Genomic DNA, 23,562 nt, shown 5'->3' with positions numbered 1-23,562 from the left:
GCTTTCCTTCAGCCCTTCGTCAGGGGATTGCTCTACAGGAAAAAGAAAGAGGTGGCTATCAGCCTGTGTACTTCGGATGTTATATGTGCTAAATAATCATCATACATGGTGTGATGGTAACTCCTAATGGCGAAATGGCTGTGGTTTGTAATAGCATGCATGCTTGTTATCAGAACGAGGTTTTAGGACAAATTAAAACAGTGGAAAGATCGTGATTATCCTCGGTGTTTGTGCGTTTTTAAAGTATTATAATGGTGTTGAAAGGTGATAAAAGTGTATCCCAAAGGTAAGGAACTTGGTGCTCGGATATACAAACAAAACGAGTGTGATAGACGCCGTACTTCCCAGTATTGAACCAACATGCTTGTTGTTAGTTCAGTAACTCACTGTTACGATGACATTGTCCGTGCGTTAGCCTGAAAGGTTACACAAGTGTACGCAAATGATTAGCGCTAGTTCGTTGTGGCTCGGTAAATATAAAAAGAAGAATGTCCTCATATCGAGGTAGCTTACAAAGATATGTGAAAAGCTCCGCATAGTAATCCGTGGTGCTTCCGCGAGTGAACCCGTTCGGAAGAGCTCCGTGTGACTATAGATATAAACATGAAGGATGGACTGGACCCAGTAACGGGCGCCATCTTTAAGTGGTGAAAGTGCTAGTTAGTGTGACTGCTATCTAAATGTTAACGAGAAAGCGTGATTTGATGAGTACAAAGCAAGTGGGTGGCCTTGAACTGTGTGGGAGTTGTATTATACTGGTAAGAGAGGAAAACCAACAGAGTTACGAAGAATGTGAAAAATATGTATAAATAATACCATATGTAATGCTAACAAAATGTTCAATGCTAATACATAAAGAGTCCCAATGTACTGTCCATCTATTCCCTCATACATGAATGATCACAAGTAACAGATGATCATAAGTAACATAGGAATTCCATCCTATCATTCAGCCCATGTGGTTGCATCGTCGCCATGTAGCGGATCCAGTCGTTTTCACGTTTCAGTGTGTTTGTTATGTCTGGTGGGTTGGATTTGTTCCAAAATCAAGTATTTCTTCAATTGAGCCACTGTGTGATTTTTCTCCATGAAGTGTGTTGCCACTGTAGACTTTACATTTTTTGTCCGAATATTGCTTTTGTGCTCCAAAATACGTGTTCGGATCTTTCTCTCCGTGTGGCCTATGTAGCAGGAGCCACAGGGACACTTGAGCATGTAGAATACGTTAGAAGAGTTACATGTAGCATTGACTTTCAGTTTTACTTTGTGTCCTTTCATCGGGTGATTGGTGTAGTTCCCTGGTATGATGTTGCAGTTGCTGCAGTTATAACAAGGTAAAAGTCCCTTGTATATTTGTGTTTCTGTATGATCTCTTGCCTTTTCTAGGATTTCTTGTGGGTACCCTTGTGCTTCAAATCTTTCCAGTGTGATTCGTTGTTGATTTTCACTCTCTACAGTGGAGGACACGATGCGTTTAACTCTTAATAGTTGAGAATATGGCAAGTTGAGTTTGAGACCGGATCGGTGAAAACTTTTGAAATGCAATATTGAGTTGCGATCAGTTCGTTTTCGAAAAATCGTGGTTGAGATTTTGCCATCTTGTCTGTGAACTGCAACATCCAAAAAATGGATTGTTTTGTCATTATAATCCCATGTGAATTGGATGCGATCATTGATGTGATTCCAGTTCTCTAAGAAGTCCAAAAGACTATTGCTGGTGACATCCGTGTTCTGGGCCCGAGCATAAGTATTGCCCCGGCCACAGCATTCTGGACTACCTGTAGGGGTGTCAGCATGTATTGAGGGATTCCTAAGTAAAGGCTATTAACGTAGTACAGCCTGGATAAAACTAGGGCCTGGACCACAGTTTCTCTGTGTTTTACTGACAGAAGGGGCAAGAACGGCCTAAGCACTCCAAAACAAGAGCCCATGACAGCTTGTACTTGAGAGTTCATGGATAAATTATCCTCCATCCTGACTCCTAAATTTTTAACAGTCTTGACAGAGGTGATGGGGGCAGACATGTCCTGTGGCCACCAATTTCGCCACACATTGTCTGCAGGACGACCAAAAAGGATAATCTCAGATTTATGGGGATTACACTTAAATTGGTGTAGTTGGAACCATGAGAACACCTCAGAGGCAGGCGTTTATTGCTTCTCCTCAGAAGTCTGCCTTCTTATCACAAGTGAATAGCAGTTTGGTATCGTCCGCATACAATACAATTTTGGCTCCATGGTCTTCGGCCAGATGCGCCAAGGGGGTCATAAAGGTTCAAAAGCGTGGGGCTAAGGATTGAGCCTTGTGAACCCCCACCTTTAAGGAAGGGATGGGCGCTGCGAAAGGGGGAGACCAGACAGTTTGTTGGCGGTTTTCCAGAAACGATGCGAACCATCGGAGTACTGTGCCCCCACAGCCACATTCTTGAAGTCTCAGAAGGAGCTGATCATGGGGCACGGTATCAAAGGCCGCGGATAAATCCAAAAGTATCAGCACGGCCTTCCCACCTTGGTCTAGGGTCTCCTTAATGGCCTCCAAGGCTTCTAGAAGCATGGTTTCCTTACAAAAATTTGACCTGAAACCGGACTGATTCTGGTGGAATACCTGATTGGTTTCAGCATATGTGGTGATAACACCATTAACATATTTTTCCAAAACCTTAGAGTAAAAAAGGGAGCAGGGATATTGGCCTATAATTAGCGGCTAACTCCGGATCTGCTCTTGGTTTTTTCAGAAGGGGGAATATTTTGGCATTCTTCCACCTGTCTGGAACAAGCCCCGACTCCAAAGAGGTATTAAGAATCCGATTTAACGCAAGGTTAATTACCTCTGCTAGTGACGCCAGCATCTTGGCTGGACAGGGGTCAGACGGAGCCCGATTTAAGGGCCTTCATAATTTCCAGAGTTGTCAAGGATATTGGAAAGAACTGCATGAGTAGCGGGTCCCTTGGCTGTGTAGGCGGGGTAAAAAACGCTCGATTTTCACCCTTAGTCCTGAGCAGCAAAGAAAAGGTATCTTGGATGGATTTAATTTTCTCATGAAAGTAGGAGGCTAGATGGCTCATCCATGCTTCAGTCGGAGTAAATGGCCTTGCGACCGCGCTTGGGGATAGAAACTCCTTGACCGTTTTAAACATTTCTTTACTATGGTTAGCAGACTGTGCTATTTTAGAGGAGAAGAAAAGTTCTCTTCTAAAACTTTTTTATAATGCACCTTTAGTGCCGGTTTACAGATTATTTTATCAGTAGCAAAGTTTTTTTGCCATACCCTTTCAAGGCGTTTGCAATCACTCTTACTTTTCCTGAGGGAGACCGTAAACCATGGTGCTGAGGCCCGTGAGGCCTTGACAGGTCGCACGGAGGAGGGGGCGAGCTCATCAGCCTGCGACTGTCCTGACCTTCTGCATTCTCCTCCACATTCCTGTGGAAGGGGATCAGATGATTGCTGAGGGCAGTAGTGATAGCCTCGGCTGTAATTTGGCTAAAAGGTCTGAAGCTTCGAGAGGGTGGCCTTCCCTGGGGATTGCAGGGGTTAAGGACCTTCTCAATTGTGAAATCAATTATCGAGTGATCGGACCATACTATCGGGACCGGGAATGAGGTCACTATTGAATCAGTGGAGAAAATCTGGTCCAAAATATGGCCTTTCTCATGATTCGCATGGCGGACATAAGGTGACATTTTGAAGAAAGCTAGTGAGACGTATAATCTAATAGGCTCCTGTTCGGTGGAATTATAAATATGAATGTTAAAAACTAAGCAGTGTTTAAAATTAATGGCCAGAGTAGAAACCGCATTGCTGATAGAGTCGGGAAACTGGCCTGCAGGACCGGGAGGGTCTATAAAATCAAAATTCCTGACACAGATTGCTGCGCTGACACCCTTACGTGGAATCCCAAGCTTTCGGCGCCAGCTATGTTAGCTATAGGGACCATGGTGCAGGAAAAATGGTGTTTAAAGATAACAATGCCGCCCCCAGTACTTGTCGACCGATCCCTTCTGAGCATGAGATAACCATCGGGAATGGCCATGGCGATGGTGGGATTTGATGCTTCTCTAAGCCATGTCTCGGTTAAAAAAAGAGAAGGTCAGGGCTCTTATCCACGAGCAAATCATAGATTTGAAGGGCATGTTTGCTTAGGGATCGTGTATTGAGAAGCATGGCCTTCAAATAACCATTTTCCCTATCAGGCTTTGTCTCATTGAAGGTAAGCCTGCCCCTAAAGCCTCTTACCGGAGACTCACTTGTATCTAGATTAGAGGAAACCCCTCCGCTTTCTCAACAACAAAGTCACAATTTGCATTTTGGTAAACAGAAATGCTCTTCCCACTGCCTTTGATAAATCAGTTGTCTCGCAGCATAAAGACCTACTATCAAATATTATGTTTGCAAACTAGGAATTAAATTTACGCAGACAATATTCATATACGGTCACAACATGTAAGTCAATTTTCTGCCAATAAGGTTCCGGTAACAAGTCTCATCGAGCTGTAGTGTAGTTCCTATTTTCCCTATAGGCCCTGCGCATTGGAATAACAAACAGCAGTGTAGACCTAGAAGTGCGGTCTTCTCGGTCTCTACTGACTATGTTAAACTTAATTGGGTTTGTAACAGCTAGCTCAGAGGTCACTGGAAACTTTCTTGACTGAATAGGAAGTGATCAGCTTCCCTGGCTCAGACAAGAAGGGATTCAGTTTTCCAACAACCGCATTAACATGACAACTTTGCTCCTCAGAATAAGAGTCAATCTCTAGAGTCGTGTGAAACAATAGACAGCTATTTCACTCAGTCAGTTGTGCAGAATTACTTTCACCAGTTATGCAAAGAATAGAGAGACGGGCATTTTCAATAAAAGGTATTATTTATTGAACAGTCTTTCTTCTCATGCAAGAGAAATGAATTACCACAATTGCAAGACTTGTTATTATAAAAAGTGCGTACAGTAAAAGGAGTATTGCGAAATAATACTGTAAAAGCATTGATATGGTTTCTTAGCCATAAGATGGTTAAAATGAATACAATATGTACAGTCATATATACATTTGGCTAACGTACTCAACTGGTGCTTCTAACTACGCCTACTCCGGTGTATCTGACCTAAGCCTAATACGTGGGAGGGAGTTAGTAAGTAGCAGTTTAATTGAAGTTGGTTTTGCCAAGGGTTTGCTTCAAGAATTCTCTCTAAGGGTTTAGTCAGCACCTTACCTCTGGAATAGAATGTTGGAGGTCTGGTATCTCCTCTCAGGACTCGATATTCCAGTTACCCGCAAGGGTAGGCTGGAAACGCCGGAGCTGGATTTTCTCGGCAGGAGAAAAGACAGCGTTTTTCTCAGCGCGTCAAGGAGGGGCAGCGTCCGTGGGCTTCTCGCATCTGCTGGGCTCTGCAAGGGACAGCTGTTCTGCTCCTGTATTCACCACCACCATCGCATTTGCTTAAGGCAAATTTGGTATTATTTATACCTGAAAGGTGCCTTGTTTGACGTAAGTTTTTGGACATAAGACGTCAATAAAGATGTCACTAAGAACTGGTCGTTCTTACAGTGCTCGTTAGAGTTCTATTACTAATCAAAACAAAGCAAGCGGGGCTTTCCCAGGTTGCTGGGGGTTTTATCTGTTGAAAGAACTCGGTGTGTTATCTAGGAATCTAAGGAAGTGGCTTCTGCAGTGTCATGTACTGTAATGAGCTTCAGAGACGAGTTACTGAAATATGGTTCTGATCGTTTATGCCATTATAGGGATACCTATTGATTATAGCCGTATAGGGGCATGAGGTCACAATATTGATCGGGGTCCTAGATAGAACACAACAGAGCTTTGCAACAAGTTTGATGCAGACATGGCCCGTGGCTGTTCACAATTAGCTGCACTTTATTTGCAGACGACAACTTTTTGAATCTGCCATACAATAAACTGAGTAACAACATAGTTAGACTCAATTGAATTTGCCCATTTGAAGAAAACAAAATTAAGCCATCAAAATGCATCTGACAGCAGTACAATGAGAAAGTATACCTCCACTTTGGCATATACAGAAAAGTGAATTAACACAGTATGACATCAGTAGAAATGTGTGTACGACATACCATTTCACGGATTGTTTCCAATGCATTGATGTCACCAGTTTTCGCCGCAGCACAAGCCAAAGACGGTGTCAATGCATCCCGAACGGCTTCCAATTCCTGGAATATAAAAACAAGGCTGTTACAGTGTAAAAGCATACACCATTTACATTCTAATGCCACTGCTAACGTGCTGCAGTAAAATCATTTCACAGGAAATGCATTTCAAACAGGTCTTTCAAATCATATAAAACATTAGCCACTCAAACTAAAAAGAATCTCTTCCTGTAATGCCTGCCGTCTTACTATGTCCTTCAATTAGTCATTAGTGCGTGAGAGGTTGTACTGCATGGCAAGTAGCCATTTCAGAAACGGGAAATAAACGTGTGCAAAATGACATTATGTAACAATCGGTAGGGGAAGACAGGGATCAATTGTGATCCAGTAGGGCTTTGATTACCATTCAGAGAGAGAAGAATGGAAGGTCCGGCCACAGTCCTAGCCCCAAATATGAAGACAACAAAAGAGATGACTGGGCTGTTCCTATTGGAAGTAAGGAAGAAAAGGTCACTAGGGTATAAGGGTTAGTGCTCAATGGAGGACCATCCCTGGGTATCCAATTTGTTGGATATAATGGCCTCACACACCCTTGCGAGTGTCATGCTTCATCATCGGCAATGCTTCTCGTTGGTCAGGCGGTGCAATGCCCAACGGGCTCACCTCAAAGAGGGGCTCTTTATCGGAGATCTTTTATCCAACTGCCTATGGGTGAAGTGGGGGTGAGGGGCCAGGACAGAGTAGATAGTGTGGGTGAGGATAAAATGTGGCACAAGGTACCGGAAAACAATTTTATTCTGGTGGTCCTCTGCCACAAGTAAAATCAAGGATAGCCGGTGCTCGTGGGAACTGTGGTTTCCCCGAGTGAACCTGGGCTAAAGTGCAAATGGTGTGGACATTATCACATAAAATATGGCGTGAAAATTTAAATGTGCTTTGACATAATATTTCAAACATCCAGGTCTTCAATTTCTGTTCAGCAACTTTGTAGTGGTGAACAAACAGACTTAATAATTATTATTTTTTTGACAATCAATTTTGTTTTGAAAAGCAAACAAAGTGACAGCACGTACATTACAAATTGGTGCATACCCTGCCCACAAAGGGTAGTATAAATAACAGTCACAGTAATAATAGTCAGGCGGACCACTAAGACTGAAAAGCAACTCATGGATACATGAGAGTACAGGTGTGGCGGTTTTAATGTAATAGATTTAACCATTTGCCCCAGACCCGGTTGAATTTCGCTGTGCATCCGCGTGCCTCATATAGGGGTTCCTCCTGGGCAGCGCACCAGTCTACCCCACGGCACCATTTCTTTATGCTAGGGGGGTTGACCTCATCCCAGGCCGCCGCAATATCTCTCGTTTGGCCATGGCGATTGCTGTCCCCAGAAACGGTTTATCTGCTCTAAAGCAATCCAGGCCATCAAACACTTCCAGGACGAAGCGGAGGGGATCCTGGGCAACCTGCCAACCCAGGGTTTGCGTGAGTTCTGACTATCACTGACCAGACCGGGGCGCGGCTGGGGCACGACCAGACCATGTGGTTGAAATGTGCCAGAACATGGCCACAATGTGTAAAGTCCGGGGAGGGGCGCAGTCCTGCTTTATGAAGACACGCTGGGGTGAGATATGCCGTGTGTAATTATTAGAGTTGAATGAGGCATAGTTTGGATGAGGTTGGGAGGGTGTTGGGAGCCATAATGGTGTCACGCCAGTCCTCTTCATCCAGAGGGCCTCCCACCAGGCCCGGAGCGAGGCCAGAGTTGTCGGACCATTGTTGACAAAGGAGTGGTAGATCCGAGACACCCCTCCCCAGCCCAGGTTACCCATCATGACTTGAACCTCCAATGGGCTAAATTCGGGGATCTGCATGACTGTTGGTATGTGCACAGTGAGTGCATGGCAGAGCTGCAAGTATTTGTAAAATTGAGAGGTATGGAGTGTGTAACGCTGTTCTAAGTCTGGGAAGGCCCTAATATGATCCCCTGCCCACACATACCCAAGGAAGGATATCCCTATATGGTCCCACTTCTGGAAGCGCATGAGGGTCACCACTTCCTGCAGCCATAAGCCTTGCCAGAGAGGTGTGTGTTGACTAAGTCGCTTGTCCCAGCGTGTGTGCCATAGGGCCGTACGCCAGGCCATCAAGACCGCTCTGGTGATTGGCGGTATCGCCTGGGGTGTAGGGGTCCCGTATAAGTATGCTTTGATTTGGGGGGGGGGGGGGGGTGTAAAAGGTGAGCCCACATTACTATCGATGCCCGGGCTGCTGGCGCAGGCCGCCTCTTAGTTCCCATTCTGAATAGTTATCAAATAAAGAGACGGGCGCTGGAAGCAGGAATCACAAGAACAGGATTTATTACTCATGAGGAGAGCCTGTCATTTCGGACAAGAAACACAGTGTCTGTCGGGAGGTGCTCTAACAAGTGAGCTGAGACATCGTCTTTTATACCTTACAAAATACTTGGCATTACAATCACGATATTGTGAAACAAGGAAAAAGACATCCCCATAATCCTCGTGTCAATCCTACCCCACATATGTTCACAATAGGGACCCTTGACCTGCTGATAAGAGGGGAGGGTAATCACGCAGCTGAGTGTTCCGCCGATTTTTAGGATGTGTGCGCCTGATCGTAGCCCAGGGGGTGGGGTGGCCAGGGTCAATAGAGGGTCCTTTGAAGAGGAGGGACTCCATACAATAAGCAGTATACAGTATCTCCTGGCTTAGGCGATGACCTCAGACATGTGTGGACAGTCAATCGCGGAGGGAGGGTTTACTAACAGAGGGGTTATTCATGAAAGGAAAGGAGGTGCTGGTCAGGCGCGGCCGTGACTCCCAAGGACAGGGTCTTGCAAAAGAAGAAGGTTTATGACTTGCCCGTGTGAGGGAGAAGGGGAGGGGGGAAGCCAGGGTGTGCACAGGGACAGAGTCGCACGGAGAGAGATCTTATGACCCGTACATGAGAGAGCGGGGGCAGTCAGGTGCAGCTGGGGAGGGCTATGTCAGCTGAGGCAAAGGATGCCTCTTCAAGAGGAAATGGGGGGTTTGCGTAGGTCAAGCAGAAGGGTTGCCTTTCAGGGCAGGGTCGCGCAGAGGGAGAGGGTTTCATGGTCTATGCATGAGAGAGAGGGGGGGGGTTCAAATACGCGCAGAAGGGAAGCCGGTGATTCTAATGAGCGGGAAAAAAGGCCAGGGTGCCTAGAATGGCTGTTATGTACATATGGGTACGGGCTTTTACTGGCGGAGTGATGCGGTCAATATTTTATGGTATTCATGGTGCTTACAGGGAGAGGAGTGGGAAAAGGGAAATGAACGTCGCTTATGTACATCAATTTTTCTAATTTTCCACAGTCGCCCCTTTTACATAACAGAGTTCATTTTTGTAATTGATGGGGGTACATATAAACAGGCGCGGTTGAAGAATTAGCATTTGTCAATACTAACATTTGGCATATAATCATGGACAGTTGACGTGATGGGCAGAATGCAGCACATAGGAAATTGCATTTGTCGAGTTCCTAACATTCAAACGCACTACACAGCATAAATGTTTCTGACTTAAAAATGTGACCAATGAACATTTTGACCAAGTAGTTGAGGGCGGAATTCAGTTCAATACACAAGATCTCTTCGTCACAGTGTCTTTTTAGCAGTGAGCCATCACTGGTAGGCTCTAGTCTTTTTAGCAGTGAGCCATCACTGGTAGGCTCTAGTCCGTGTCCTTTCGTTGGCGCTGTTGAGCACCGGCGGTGGAGCTATAGGTCCAGCTCGGGTCCATCCTTACGCATTGCAGGGTGCGGTCAGTCCTCTGCTGTTAGACCACAGTCCTGTTCCCTAACCAATCCTTTTAGTGGCACCTTATGCTCGGCACCCATATTCCTGCGGCGTACCCCATTTCCACCTGGATGCTGTTCTTCCTTTCGACAAGAAGTCATGTGAAAAAGAGGGCGTGTGGTTTCGATAGTCGATGGGAGTGAGAGGGCGGAGTGGGGGCAGATTTTCCTGGGACACACCAAAGGGACCAAGGGAGCAAATGATAACAAGCAAGCAAGCCCATCAATCGGGCTTGAAGAGGGGGACGGAAGCTTCAGGCACGTGTGGGTAGGCGGACAAAAGGCTTCAGGACAGCCCTTCATCCTTTCGTTTTACCACATTGGAGAGTGCTGTCTCGTCCCGTATTCCTGTCGTGCTGGGGCTCCACCTTTGGTTGATGTCGCATGTGTCCCATGATCTGCGGCCAGGCTGTGTGTCACGTCCGACCCTTCTCCTCCAGTGATCGTATATCTTTGAAATAGGTACAAAACAAGCTTTAGAGAACTGGTCAGGGGAAGACATTCATGCACGTGAATTCCTCCCTCAATCCTACGCACTTGGGAGATACGCTCATCGGTCACAGTCAGAGGTTCATTACCAAGCAGTGCATATGTCAGCATTCCTACTGAGTTCATGCCAAGTTTTATTCATCGTCTACACATGTCACATATGGAGGAAGGTCAGACTCTTATCAACTGTGCATTTCATCAAACTCAACATTTCGGAACCTCCAGGGAGACTCGTCTTTCTAACCTGAGCCTTAACAGTCTAACGTTTCCCTTCAAGGCTGGCTAACCTTTTCAAACTGGGCGGGGGCGCTATCATCGAGAGTCAGGGTAAAACAGGTTTTTCTCGAGGGACGACAGTTACTCATGGTCATCATGTTTATATCCGGGACAGCAGCTGGGGTCAATCAAGTGGGGCGGGGATGCTTCGGGCATTCGCGCTTGGGTGCAAAGGGGTGGGGCAATCTGGGCATTGGGGGTCAATCTTGACGTTGGCGTTCGTCTCTGATGAACTAAAAAAAATAAGATGCCATTGACATACAGTTCCCCTATAAAAGGCCAGATTGGGGGACTTTAATCGTCTTACCTGTCCTTTCCTTCTCAGCCAATTCGAGTTCATTCATTTTGCAGAAAGGAGAGGTAGTAATATGGCGAGATACAATCATTTTAGTTTCGGTCAATTTCGCTGAACACCTTCGCGTTCAATAAGTATCCAATCAGACTGGTGCCGGTGGGGCACAATTTTACCACAAAAAGGAAGAGAAAATAGGGGGACTCTCATAGAGAGTGAGAGTCGTCCGCAATCTAAACGAGCCATTCGGTACACGTATGACATGTAGAGAGAGAGAGAGAGGGAGAGAGAGAGAGAGAGAGAGAGAGAGAGAGAGAGAGAGAGAGAGAGAGACGTGTACGAAAATAGGTCATTTAGTGCGCTCACAACACAGAACAGCAGGGGGTCAGGTAACGGAGAGATGCAAACAGAGGAAGGACATAAATCCCTACAGTACACACACACAAACTCCGACAAAGGAAGACAGTTCATGTATTACATACAGAAGACATTCACGACAAAACATAAAACAAATATTGGCCAGAAAGATCTATCTTTACATCCTGCGTATCTTTTAATATCCTATTTACCTACGTGCTTAGCTCTTTTTACCTTTCCCTCCTTTTCCCTCTCGCTTGCTATCTTTGCGAGCGTTCCCAATTGTCAATACTTACACCTCGGTCAGCCGGTCAGAAATTAACCTGGTGGGGCTATTTACTCACGGTTGGATCTTAAACCATTTTTCAGTTTCTTCCTTTGGTGGGAAGTTCTCCAGGCTGAGGCAACGGCGGGTATGGATCAGGAGAACAGTCGGACAGCTTGGTTATATCTATAAGAGTGTGAGAAGGAGGCGGTACATTTTGAACATCAGCAACATTCCTAACTTCCCAGACGGGTGGTGCCTTGGTAATCCTTACCCCGGCACTCTTCTTTGTCCTTTCCCTATCTAGTCAAACGTCTAGTTACATTATTTAACATGCTATTTCGAGTCAATTTTCGTCATACAGTACCCGTCAAGTTTCTATGTCAGTCCATCCTCCCAGTCGCTACATTCTAAGGAGGAACAGTCATGTCTAAGTCTACGTCTTTTTTTTTTTTTTTTTAAACTCATCAACATAAGGGCTATGCTCATATTCCCTCCTTCCCTTTTCGTCGGTTGTTTGATCATCGCTCTTCCACACTTCAGTCGTCGTTCCGACGCGACCTGCAGAAGGGAGGAGAAAGAAGGGGGTGGGGGCAACATTCAAACCACATCAGCATGCAGTAGTCCGAAAATGTTTTTACTTACCACATACTCGACCTATCTCAATGTAGTGCATTTCTCTACCATCTCGGCGCTTAAGCCCAGTGGGACCAGTAGTATCAGATAGATAATCATTGATGATCTGCGTATCTACATGAGTCACTTGGTCGCGACCCCTTTAGGTTGCGTGCAAGGGTGGCGGTCAGGTGGCATTTCTGTGGTGTCGTTTAAGGGCGTCTAAAACACTTTTCCCGCTGCCTGTGACACATAATGTAGCTGCTAAATATCGGGCCCTTTTTAACCTTCAGCCTTAATCATACTTATTCTTCGCTCACAGTAGTAATACATTCAAAACTCATTAATGCAACCGCTACAATTATACTTTCTTTTTCAAAATACCTTTAATAAAAAGTGTTGATGTACAAATACGGGCCTACAACCCAGCGGACCGGCCACGGAGCAGACTGGAACTGTACATAAGAGGAACGAAGTTGGTGGTCGTTCATTGCATAAAGTGCGGCAGTGCAATAAAATCGTATCGAACTTTCCTACAGGGCAAGCATGATGCATGTCAAGAATTCAGTTTTTCAATTAATTCATTAATTCATTATCCAAATGCTCACTCAGTGCCTACATTACACCAATTCATTGCTCCCAATCATAATTAGTACCCACCCTAAATCAGTTCATTGTCCCAACACATGATCAATATCTGTCTTACATTGCTTTCTTCTCTAAGCACATAATCACTATCCATCTTATATCGCTTTTTGTTCCAAGCACATACTCAATATCCTTCTTATCTACTTTCATTGTCCAAAAACTGCATACATATCTCGGGGCATCAAAGCTGCGCAATCAGGGTGCAACAAGGTTTATTTAAAAAGTCTCATTTTGTGTCGGCGCCATTTTGGGCGAGGTCAGGCAAGTCCCTGCATAGTCAGATTGCCTCCACTGACTCGTAGTAGGACCAGAACCTTCCGTTGGTGGTTTCAAAAGTTTTTCGCAATGGGTTAACAGTTTACCGGGTCATTCTGGTGTTCCTCCGGAACTGAACAAGTCTGTGCCTTGGCTGTATTTTAGCCATTTCCAAACTGAGGCTGGTGCTGGCAGGAGTGCGCCGATGTCGCGGTTCCCAGTGAGGGGGACGGGGGCGCCCATGCGGAGGGATCGGGGTGCCCCCCGGCTCTCATAGAATCTTCAAAGTTGAGGAGAGAAGGCATGGGGCGTGTGCCCGTCCTGGGCAAAAGACCGCTTTTCGATGTTGACCCTCTTTAAGCAAGAGCGTTGGGGTGTCGCTGGAAGCCTCCACCTGGAGGGAGGTGGGGGAGGGTCGTTCGCGCCGCCTCCCCCTTCCAGCGACCTCGCGCCGTTCTTCGGCTCCAGCGCTTCGGTATTGGCCGTGCCAGCCATTGAAGATGAGGGGGGGGGGGGGGGGGGTCGGTGGCTGAGGCAAGACATCCCCCCCCCTTTGACATGTGGCGGGACTACCTGCAACTGTCCAGGCGTTGCCGTGTGGCTGGACTACCTGTCACTCTCAGGCGTTGACATGTGGCGGGACTACCTGCAACTCTCAGGGTTGTCCAACCTCGCCTTGGCTCCGGTCCTCGTCGATGGGCAGATCAGGCAAGAGAGGGGGGGTGGGGGGTGGTCGGTGGCCGAGGCAAGACAGCTCCCCCCCCGTGGCCTGCAGGGCAGCAGAAGAGGGAAAGGGGAGACCTCCATGATTCCTCGGGCCGTCCGCCCTACAGCCTCCCCCTTCGACCGCGGCCAGCCGAGCCCTGCACGCATCGAGGCCTCGCCTTCCGGATGGGTGTAACCGCGGACCTGTTGCACTTCGGGAGCTTCCGGAATGGGGGTAGGTACCTATTGGTTTGTTCCTATTTCATGTGACCGTTATTTGGGCGTGGTGGGCAATGAGGCAGACATGTTTGGAGCAGGAATAGGCAATGGAGCCTAGCTACCTCGTGGCTATTTTTGCTGTCAAACTTTTCGCCATTTTATATTTCTTATTACGAACGGTTTCTAATGTTTCTTATTTTTTAGTGAAGTCGAAAGCTCATCAGGGGGTTACTGACTTAGCCCGATTTCCTTTTATTTTTCCTTCTTTTCCTTAGCGTGTTTCGAGCTAAAGTTTTCTGTTAGTAGGGTACGGTGATCACTTCATTTTTATATGTCCTTTCACTAGGGGTACTCCTGGACGGACCAGGTGAGTTACCTCCAATAAATGGTCCGGGTTGGAACTAGATTATCAATCAGAGGGGAACACATATCCTTCGTTAGGGTATCATCCTGGACGGACCAAATGATGTACCTCCACTTATTAGGGTAGCCTCCTGGACGGACCAGATGGGTTACTTCCAATAAATGGCCAACAAGTGGGGGCATGTGTCCTCCATTAGGGTAGTCTCCTGGACGGACCAGGTGAGCTACCCCCCAAATAATAGTCAATCAGTGGGGAGTGGGTAGGACTGACGGATTACAACGGGGACAAAAGTCTGCATCACCTACCCTTCTCTATCTGCAAAGATTAGACAGAATATTTCTATTCCACGTTGTTTGCAAACAGAAAATACCTCAAACAAACAATTCCTTGGACAACAATGTCCAGTCAATCAATCAATCAGTGGGGAGAAAAACAGGCATGACGGATTACAACGGGGACAAACATCTGCATTACCTGCCCTTCGCTATCTGCAAAGGGAGACAGAATATTTCTATTCGTCTGTTTGTGGACAGGGAAGATCTCAAAGAGCAACAATCGATTATTAATCGATTTCAAACAATCAGTGGGGAGAAAAGTAGGCATGACGGATTACAACGGGGACAAAGGTCTGCATTACCTACCCTTCTCTATCTGCAAAGAGAGACGAACGTTCCTATTCGCCGCTGTTTGCAAACAGAGAATGTCTCGTTCTCAAGAAGAGAACCAATATTTCAAGTAGCAACCAAAGCTAAATGAACCAATAACAATATCAGTATTCAAATACCGATTCCAATACAATCAAACAATCAGATGGATGAAACCATCCTACCAATCAGGCGTAAAACGCCCTACTTAATCTTACCCGGACCGGACCATACGGACAGTTCTTCATCTTCCTCCTCCAGCGCCCGATCGTTCTCTTACTCCAGGCAGCATTCCTGTGGGATTCCAGTCAGGACAATAGGTCACTCGAGAGAGGTCCGTTCAGAATCGGTGAAGTTCTTTCGATCGGCAGCCGGACGAGGGCCCTCTCAAGGCAGGTATACTCCGATCATTTAGATGTTCACCTCATCGTCTGGATCTCTCTTACTGGACCTTATGTCACTGATGGGCCCCGCGTTGGGACGCCAATTGTAAAAGGTGAGCCCACATTACTATCGATGCCCGGGCTGCTGGCGCAGGCCGCCTCTTAGTTCCCATTCTGAATAGTTACCAAATAGAGACGGGCGCTGGAAGCAGGAATCACAAGAACAGGATTTATTACTCATGAGGAGAGCCTGTCATTTCGGACACGAAACACAGTGTCTGTCGGGAGGTGCTCTAACAAGTGAGCTGAGACATCGTCTTTTATACCTTACAAAATACTTGGCATTACAATCACGATATTGTGAAACAAGGAAAAAGACATCCCCATAATCCTTGTGTCAATCCTACCCCACATATGTTCACAATAGGGACCCTTGACCTGCTGATAAGAGAGGAGGGTAATCACGCAGCTGAGTGTTCCGCCGATTTTTAGGATGTGTGCGCCTGATCGTAGCCCAGGGGGTGGGGTGGCCAGGGTCAATAGTGGGTCCTTTGAAGAGGAGTGACTCCATACAATAAGCAGTAAACCGTATCTCCTGGCTTAGGCGATGACCTCAGACATGTGTGGACAGTCAATCGCGGAGGGAGGGTTTACTAACAGAGGGGTTATTCATGAAAGGAAAGGAGGTGCTGGTCAGGCGCGGCCGTGACTCCCAAGGACAGGGTCTTGCAAAAGAAGAAGGTTTATGACTTGCCCGTGTGAGGGAGAAGGGGAGGGGGGAAGCCAGGGTGTGCACAGGGACAGAGTCGCACGGAGAGAGATCTTATGACCCGTACATGAGAGAGCGGGGGCAGTCAGGTGCAGCTGGGGAGGGCTATGTCAGCTGAGGCAAAGGATGCCTCTTCAAAAGGAAATGGGGGGTTTGCGTAGGTCAAGCAGAAGGGTTGCCTTTCAGGGCAGGGTCGCGCAGAGGGAGAGGGTTTCATGGTCTATGCATGAGAGAGGGGGGGGGGGGGTTCAAATACGCGCAGAAGGGAAGCCGGTGATTCTAATGAGCGGGAAAAAAGGCCAGGGTGCCTAGAATGGCTGTTATGTACATATGGGTACGGGCTTTTACTGGCGGAGTGATGCGGTCAATATTTTATGGTATTCATGGTGCTTACAGGGAGAGGAGTGGGAAAAGGGAAATGAACGTCGCTTATGTACATCAATTTTTCTAATTTTCCACAGGGGGCGGGGGGGGAGTCTAGGGCCCCGATTTAAGTTGTGTAGGCCGGGTCAGGCCACCCCCACGTGAACCAGTCGTGGATGACGAGGAGCCTGGAGGCTAAATAGTATAGGTGGAGATTGGTCATACCCATGCCTCCGTCAAAGGGTGGGATCCTGCAGCGGCTCAGGGCGATATGCGTCCCCCCGCGCTTAAAGTAGTCTTTGGCTAGACCTAATCATTTTAAATCTTACTTACATAGACCAAGACTTTCACAACACACCAAAAATCAGTTAACAGCCTATCAGTGGGTCCTGGCCCACAGTTTGGTAAATGCTACTCAAGAGAAATAGATAGAATGCAGGACTGGAGAAGGGGAGCAAAGGGGGGGGGGCAGGAGGGGGGTAGGGGGGGGAGGGCAGGAGGTGGGTGGGGGGGGGGGGGGGGCAGAGTGGTTGGGCGGGTGGATCTCCTGCCAAAGATGGCGCCCAGAAATAATGAATTGTTTAGGACCGTTGTGGCATATAGTACTATGGGCAACTATGTGATTAAAGTACTTTCTTTCTTTAAACGATAAGCAATGGCTGGACATTCAATTTCACCCCCACAGTACCTCCTCCAGAAAACTGTGGATCCTCACTACTCAGTCAAATGAGGAAAGTCCTGCACTTAGCCAAGTTTACACACCGACAGAAGAAAGTGCCCCAGTACATTAGAGGCAAATTAACTCAAACCCCATGGTTGAGTGACAGTAGCCCCCTGTCTAACCCCAAGGCCCCCTAAGCAAGGACTGAAAGCATATGTTCTATTCATTTAAAGGCAGTTTTCAAAGCAGTTTTTTACTGCTCCTATGTCACCATATCAACAAAAAATAAACAGCTTTTTCTGTTGCTTCCTAAAAGAGACAGATCTCACAACATCTAAAACATGCAAAGACTGCTAATACATTTTTCCACAAAAGACTAGAAAAGAAAGCAAAACCATTCTTCTTACATAGAAGCCCAAACATTTCAAACGAAAACAATTTACGACCGCAAATAAAAAATTCTAAAAAATGTTTATAATAAAATAGTGAACAAATAACGACTGAAAGGATATAATTGATAAAAACTTAATTATAGGCCTTCCTTAACTTTTCTGGTGCAGAGGAAGGGAATTCAAACTCTTGAACAAAGGAAATCTTTAATTCAACAAAAAAGTTGTGTTCATATCCATGCATGGGACCAACACATATACACCTTAGGTAGCTTTTAGTATGGGGAATTGCTTCCTTCTTTGGGGATCCTGAGGGCCAGAACTTTAAACTTATTTATAAAATTTTATATAGCGCGAACGTGACCCACGAGGGTATCAGAGCTTTACAGTATAAGAATAAAAAAAGCGCTTTACAGTATAAGAATAACGAGCATTTAAAATGCAATAGGTCTCGCAGTTGTTTAAGTTGGAGCTATTGGCATTGAAAATTATGTATTTTACTTTATTTGCAGTAGATTAATATGATTTGCATAGTGCTATTGCTTTTGTTATGACCCTGTGGCACTGGAGAACGAGCTAATGGGAAATAAAAAAAAGAGCCATCCTCTGATGAAGGGAGGTACAGGGTAATGAGGAGAGCGTAGGGGCAGGAGGACAAGGGGGGTGGGGTACCATTAGGAGAGATGACATGCTGAGGTGAAAGAAGGAGTCAGGTCTGAAGCCGCGACTCTGGTGAAGGAAGGGCCAGGATAACCAGCATTAAAAATGCAATAGGTCTTGCCTTTCATTAAGTTAAAGCCATTTGCTTTGCTATACAATACCATCAGCAAAGCAAATAGCTTTAACTTAATTAAAGGCAAGAACTATTGCCTTTTCAATGCTCCTACGAACTCTTTAGATAAAACTATATGTCACACAAGAGTACTTATGTACAGCTGTACACCGAAACACTTAGAATGTATAAAGGGTATAAGTAAAGGTAAAGGTGTTCACTGCCCCCCACAACAAGGATGGATCTTAATTTAACAGCAGATATACCTAATAGATGACACTTCAGATCCCCTCCCAGTGGGGTAAAACAACTGACCTGGGTCTCCGCACGGATGCAGTGATGGCTTCAGACACACATCACTATTCCTGTGGTTACAGATGCTCTGTGTCGCCATGAAAACAGTGAGCAATAAGCGGAATGTGCTCTTCCAAATTATTGTCGTCTCAGTCTCCTCGTTCCGGAGGTGAGGTGAGGTGAGGGAATGTTGGGTGTCACTAAGTGAGGGACAGGCCTGCACTAGTGGCAAGAGTCTTGAGACGGAGGGCGATGTGTTGGATAGATGGTGTGTGAGTGGGGTCTACTGATGTAGGCCCAATCCTATTTTAGGCTCTATGGCTTTCTCCGCGCTTAGCGGAAGGGCACAGCGGCATGCACCAAAGTCTAGCCCGTCTGCGCCCGCCTGCGCTGAGTTCGCGCCAGGGGCCAGGCTGGCTGGTCCCCGGTTCTCCATACCTCAAGTAAGCACTCTCTATTCCTCTCATACTTTATTGTCCCTTAAACCTCGTAGGAAGTCCTGCCACCACACTTTCTCCCCTGATGCCTTTCCTCATTTACACTGCTGTACAAGTTATCCTGGCCACCGCAGACAATCGATTATCAGGAGGGTACCTTTGGATACTGGGGTGTCTAAGTCTACTCCCCTGGAAAATGAACTAGGCTTTCTTATTAATGAGAGATCCCGGATTAAAAATAACATAGCTTTCAGGGATTTAGTATCACTGAGGAAACCATCCTGGGTATTTATTACCGAAACCTGAATTTCGGAATCCTCCGGCCCTGACCTCGTAGAGGCAATTCCTGCGGGTTATGCCATGACCAGGATGGATAGAACAGGACGAAGAGGAGGTGGGCTGGGAATACTGCACAAAGGCTCCTCCATATGCCGAATTGAGCATCTCTCTACCCCTTCAGACTCTTTCGAGGCCATGTATTTCACTCCTACAGTCTCATTTTCGAGTATCCTATTCTACAGGCCTCCTGGCCCTAGAACCTCTTTTAGTCAAGACCTGATGAGTTTATTAGAACCTTTGATTGACAGACCTAATCTCACTCTTTTAGGGGATTTCAATTTTCATTTAGAAAACTTGACCTCCAATGACACTGTCCCTGGTAGAAACCCTGAGTGCTTGTGGCCTGACCCAACTCGTGGACAGTCCCACTCATCTAGCAGGTCATACATTCGATGGTGTTTGCTCTAATGATCTTAGATTCAAGATCGGTATTCCGATCCCTTTTGCTTGGTCAGATCATTTGGCAGTGCCTATTGAGCTTAAAATCCATCAAACTGTCCTCTCCCACTTGGATCCCAAGAAATGGGAACTCAGAAGAAACGTCAGGTATATTAACAATGAAGCACTTGCTCCATTTATGAACAGACTCAGCCCTCTCTTAAAGAAGGACACCAACTCCACGGCAGTGGACTTCTTTAATACCATCACTGTGGCTGTAGACACCCTAGCCCCCGCCGAGCAGCACCATTCTGCTAGAAAGAGTCCTTCCACCCCTTGGTTCTCGATAGACTCAGATTGCTGAGGCAGGGCTGTAGAAAGCAGGAGAGGCTCTGGCGCGCCCACTTGGCCTCCAACGAAAAGAAGAAACATTATAAATACCTCTTAAAAAATATAAATTAGCAATTATTAAGGAAAAAAAGGGCTACTTTGTTAATCTGACCGCCTCTTTGAAATCCTCTAGAGATCTCTTTAAGATCATTGACTCCCTCTCTGCCCCCCAGACTGTGGATTCCATAGTGGAAACTCAGAAGCTCTGTAACAAAATCTCAACTTTTTTCCACTCTAAAATTGCCTATATTTACAGTTCTTTGCAACTCCTTAATCGGGAGCTAGATCCCTCCCCTCTCCCCCCCCACCCCCCCCCCTCACCCCCGGCTGTAGCAGGGTATCAGGTCACTCAACCCGGACCTAGCTTTCTCACATTACCTCTTCTCACTCTGGATGAGACCAACCGCCTCCTTAATAACATCAAATCTGGTTCCCCTCTGGACCCTTGTCCGCTTAAAATCCTGAAGACCTGTAGGGAGGTGGTCATGCCCCCCCTTCTAGAGGTGATGAACCTTGCAATTACGGAGGGGGGTTTTCCCCTCTTGGAAATTGGCGGTCGTCAAACCACTCTTGAAGAAAGCCTCCCTGGAAAACGGGGTCCAGAACATTTTTAGACCAATTTCCTGGTTACCGGCTCCCGCCAAAATACTGGAAGTCCATCTCAATCACCATCTCACCTCCTTTCTGGATGACTCAAACTTGCTGGACATCTCGCAACATGGCTTTCGAAGAGCCCACAGCACTGAATCTGCCCTTACTGTGGTGATTAATAACATCCGTTCGAAGGTCGACACGGGCCATACCACTCTCCTGGTCCTACTCGACCTTACGGCAGCCTTCGACACCCTGTCTCCCTCGGTCCTGGTTTCCAGGCTCAGGGAGAGGCCCCGTCCTCAGTCTCCTAACTTCCTTTCTCCATCAAAGGGAGCAGAGAGTGAAGCTGGGTGACTTCTTGTCCCCCTCCAAACCAGTGCAGTGTGGGGTCCCCAGGGATCTTCCCTAAGTCCCACCCTTTTTAATATCTACGTGGCCCCACTTGCCAGGGTAGTGAGATCCTATGGGTTTGAGGTGTTGTCGTATGGCGACAACACACAAATCATGGTCTCTCTAACAAAGTCTGTAAATGACTCGGCCCTCAATTTTAGAACTTGCATGGAGGCAGTATCCCGTTGGATGATCCAGAACTTCTTAAAACTCAACGGAGAGAAGACGGAGGTCTTGGTCTTCGGGGTGGTCATGATATTTCATCAAAAGATTGGTGGCCGGACTCCCTTGGTGACTTCCCTCTTCCCTCCCATTTTGCTAGGAACTTGGGAGTCCTGATAGATACCTCTCTCTCCTTTGACTGGCAGGTCAGCAGGACCGTGTCCACCTGTTGTGGTATCATCAGGGTCCTCAGAAAGATTGAATCTTATCTTTCTCCCGATGCCAGGAAGCAGGCCACTATGACTCTTGTCTCCTCGAGACTGGACTATTTCAACGCACTGTATGTGGGCATGAACAAGAGCCTTGTTTACCGCCTACAGATGGTTCGGAACGTCGCAGCCAGGATGGTCCTCAATCTCCCTAGGATTTCCTCGGTTTCCTTGGCCAGGAAAAAACTTCACTCGCTGCCCGTCCAGTCCAGGATCTCCTTTAAGCTTCTTTGCTTTGCCCACGGGGCTATTTATGGCTCTGGATCAGAGGGCATTAGGTCTCTCCTATTTCCCTACCTCCCCAGTAGAGCACTCCAGTCTTCTACCAAAAATCTCCTCTTAGTCCCTAGATTTGCAAAAGCAAGATGGGGAGGTAAAGCTTTTTCCACCTTAGTACCTAAGCTCTGGAATTGCCCCCCCCCCCCCCCGAACTGGTAGGGCATCCCTCTTTAAAGCATTTCCGCAAAGAATTGAAAACCTGGCTTTTTCGAGAGGCCTACTCGTAGTCCCGGATCCGGTGATTTGAGACCTGTTATTCTGATATTTATTCTTAGTTTGGCGCCTTGATGCCCTTGGGCTAAGTTGCACGGTACAAGTCTCCCCTCACTCACTCACATTCCCTTCTTCTGGAGGCATTTGCGGTGTTCTCAAAGGCACGTTGTCCCCTCGGCCTTTAGCGAGGTGACGTCCCTGGCAGCACCCCTGCAATGGAGTCCAGTGCACACAATGGAGGCGTGGCTGATCGTGTCTGGAGTACATCTGTGTGTGGGTGGGATCAGTGTGTGTGGTGTGCAGAGGAAGGTGTATTTTGTATCAAGAGCTTTCTCCGTAGGAAATGTGTCACAGTGGACAGGTTTGGCATCACTGGGCTCAGACTAGTCACCATGGTGTCGCTGTGTAAAAGGAGTGGGGGTGCAGTGCGAGAAAAGTAGGCCAAATCGTAAATGTGTTACTTCCTTTTATCTGTAAGTGATGCATCTACCAAGATGAAACAAGATATCCCCGTCCATACAAAATAGTAATAATAATCTCATTTAGTGCAATGTAAGTAGTGCTCATGTAAAGCGCGACAATGCCCTTGGACCGCTGTGTAGTTATTATTTGATGCACATCCCGTATGTACAGTGTGTTTAGCTCTCTTTGCCTAACATTCTCTTCAGCCCACGGGCATAATTACCATTGGGTAATGCCACAAAAACCTTTAATCTTTCAGTCCGCTCTGAGAATACGCCTTTCAGCGATATGTAATAAAATATGGTTTCCAGGAACTGTGCAGCACTCCAAGCAGGTTTTCGGTCACGTTTTGAAAGCTGTGATGATACCTCGAAATACTCATGCTCTAAATTGTTCCAACGTGAGCAGCAATTGAGTGTACAGGGTGGGGCAGGCGCGAGCCACATTTAGGAATCCCTTCTTCTACATCCGCAGAGGTGGGGCTCTCTGTTTAACCCGATTCTGTTTCGCTGGGAGTGGGAAGCCGAATGGAGATAGTATCTTTTCTGTCAGAGTAGAGAGCAAAGTTATTTAAATGGCGGAACAACTGAATTGCTGAATGTATGTTTTTGTCTTGTGTGCGGTGGTTGCTAGGCTGGCTGTTGAAATATGCGAGCCCTGAGAAGGGAACTGTCCCTTTGCTCTCTCAGCTCACTGCAGTTTGACACCGGGTTGTAGAAAAACAGCAGTAGATGTGTGCCCCGATCTCAAAGCGCCCCGACTGTCAGGCACCCCAGATTGAACATGCCCCGCAGAAACAACATGCATCCAAGAAGCAAGCTCCATCCCAAACCATAACGCATCCCAGGGGAGCAAACATGGACCCCACGTTTGAAAGCATCAGCATCCAACGCCTATAGGAAACAAGCCGCGAGTGATGCGCGTGCGAGCT

At 46.8% G+C, this 23,562-nt stretch overlaps 1 protein-coding gene across 1 annotated transcript in view; it reads right to left on the bottom strand.

Annotated features, from left to right (window-relative positions):
- Nucleotides 1-23,562, bottom strand: part of LOC147690254 (60 kDa lysophospholipase-like) — a 363,203-nt gene that overhangs the window by 105,572 nt on the left and 234,069 nt on the right. The window contains exon 11 of the mRNA XM_086937891.1: nt 6,085-6,180. Coding sequence (XP_086794017.1) covers nt 6,085-6,180 — 96 coding nt within the window. The remainder of the gene's footprint in view (nt 1-6,084; nt 6,181-23,562) is intronic.

This window comes from Lissotriton vulgaris, chromosome 9 (genome assembly GCF_964263255.1).
Source record: "Lissotriton vulgaris chromosome 9, aLisVul1.2, whole genome shotgun sequence".
NCBI classification, from domain to species: domain Eukaryota; kingdom Metazoa; phylum Chordata; class Amphibia; order Caudata; family Salamandridae; genus Lissotriton; species Lissotriton vulgaris.
The sequence above is the reverse complement of the archived record's forward strand: the minus strand, read 5'-3'. Positions and strand labels throughout refer to the sequence as shown.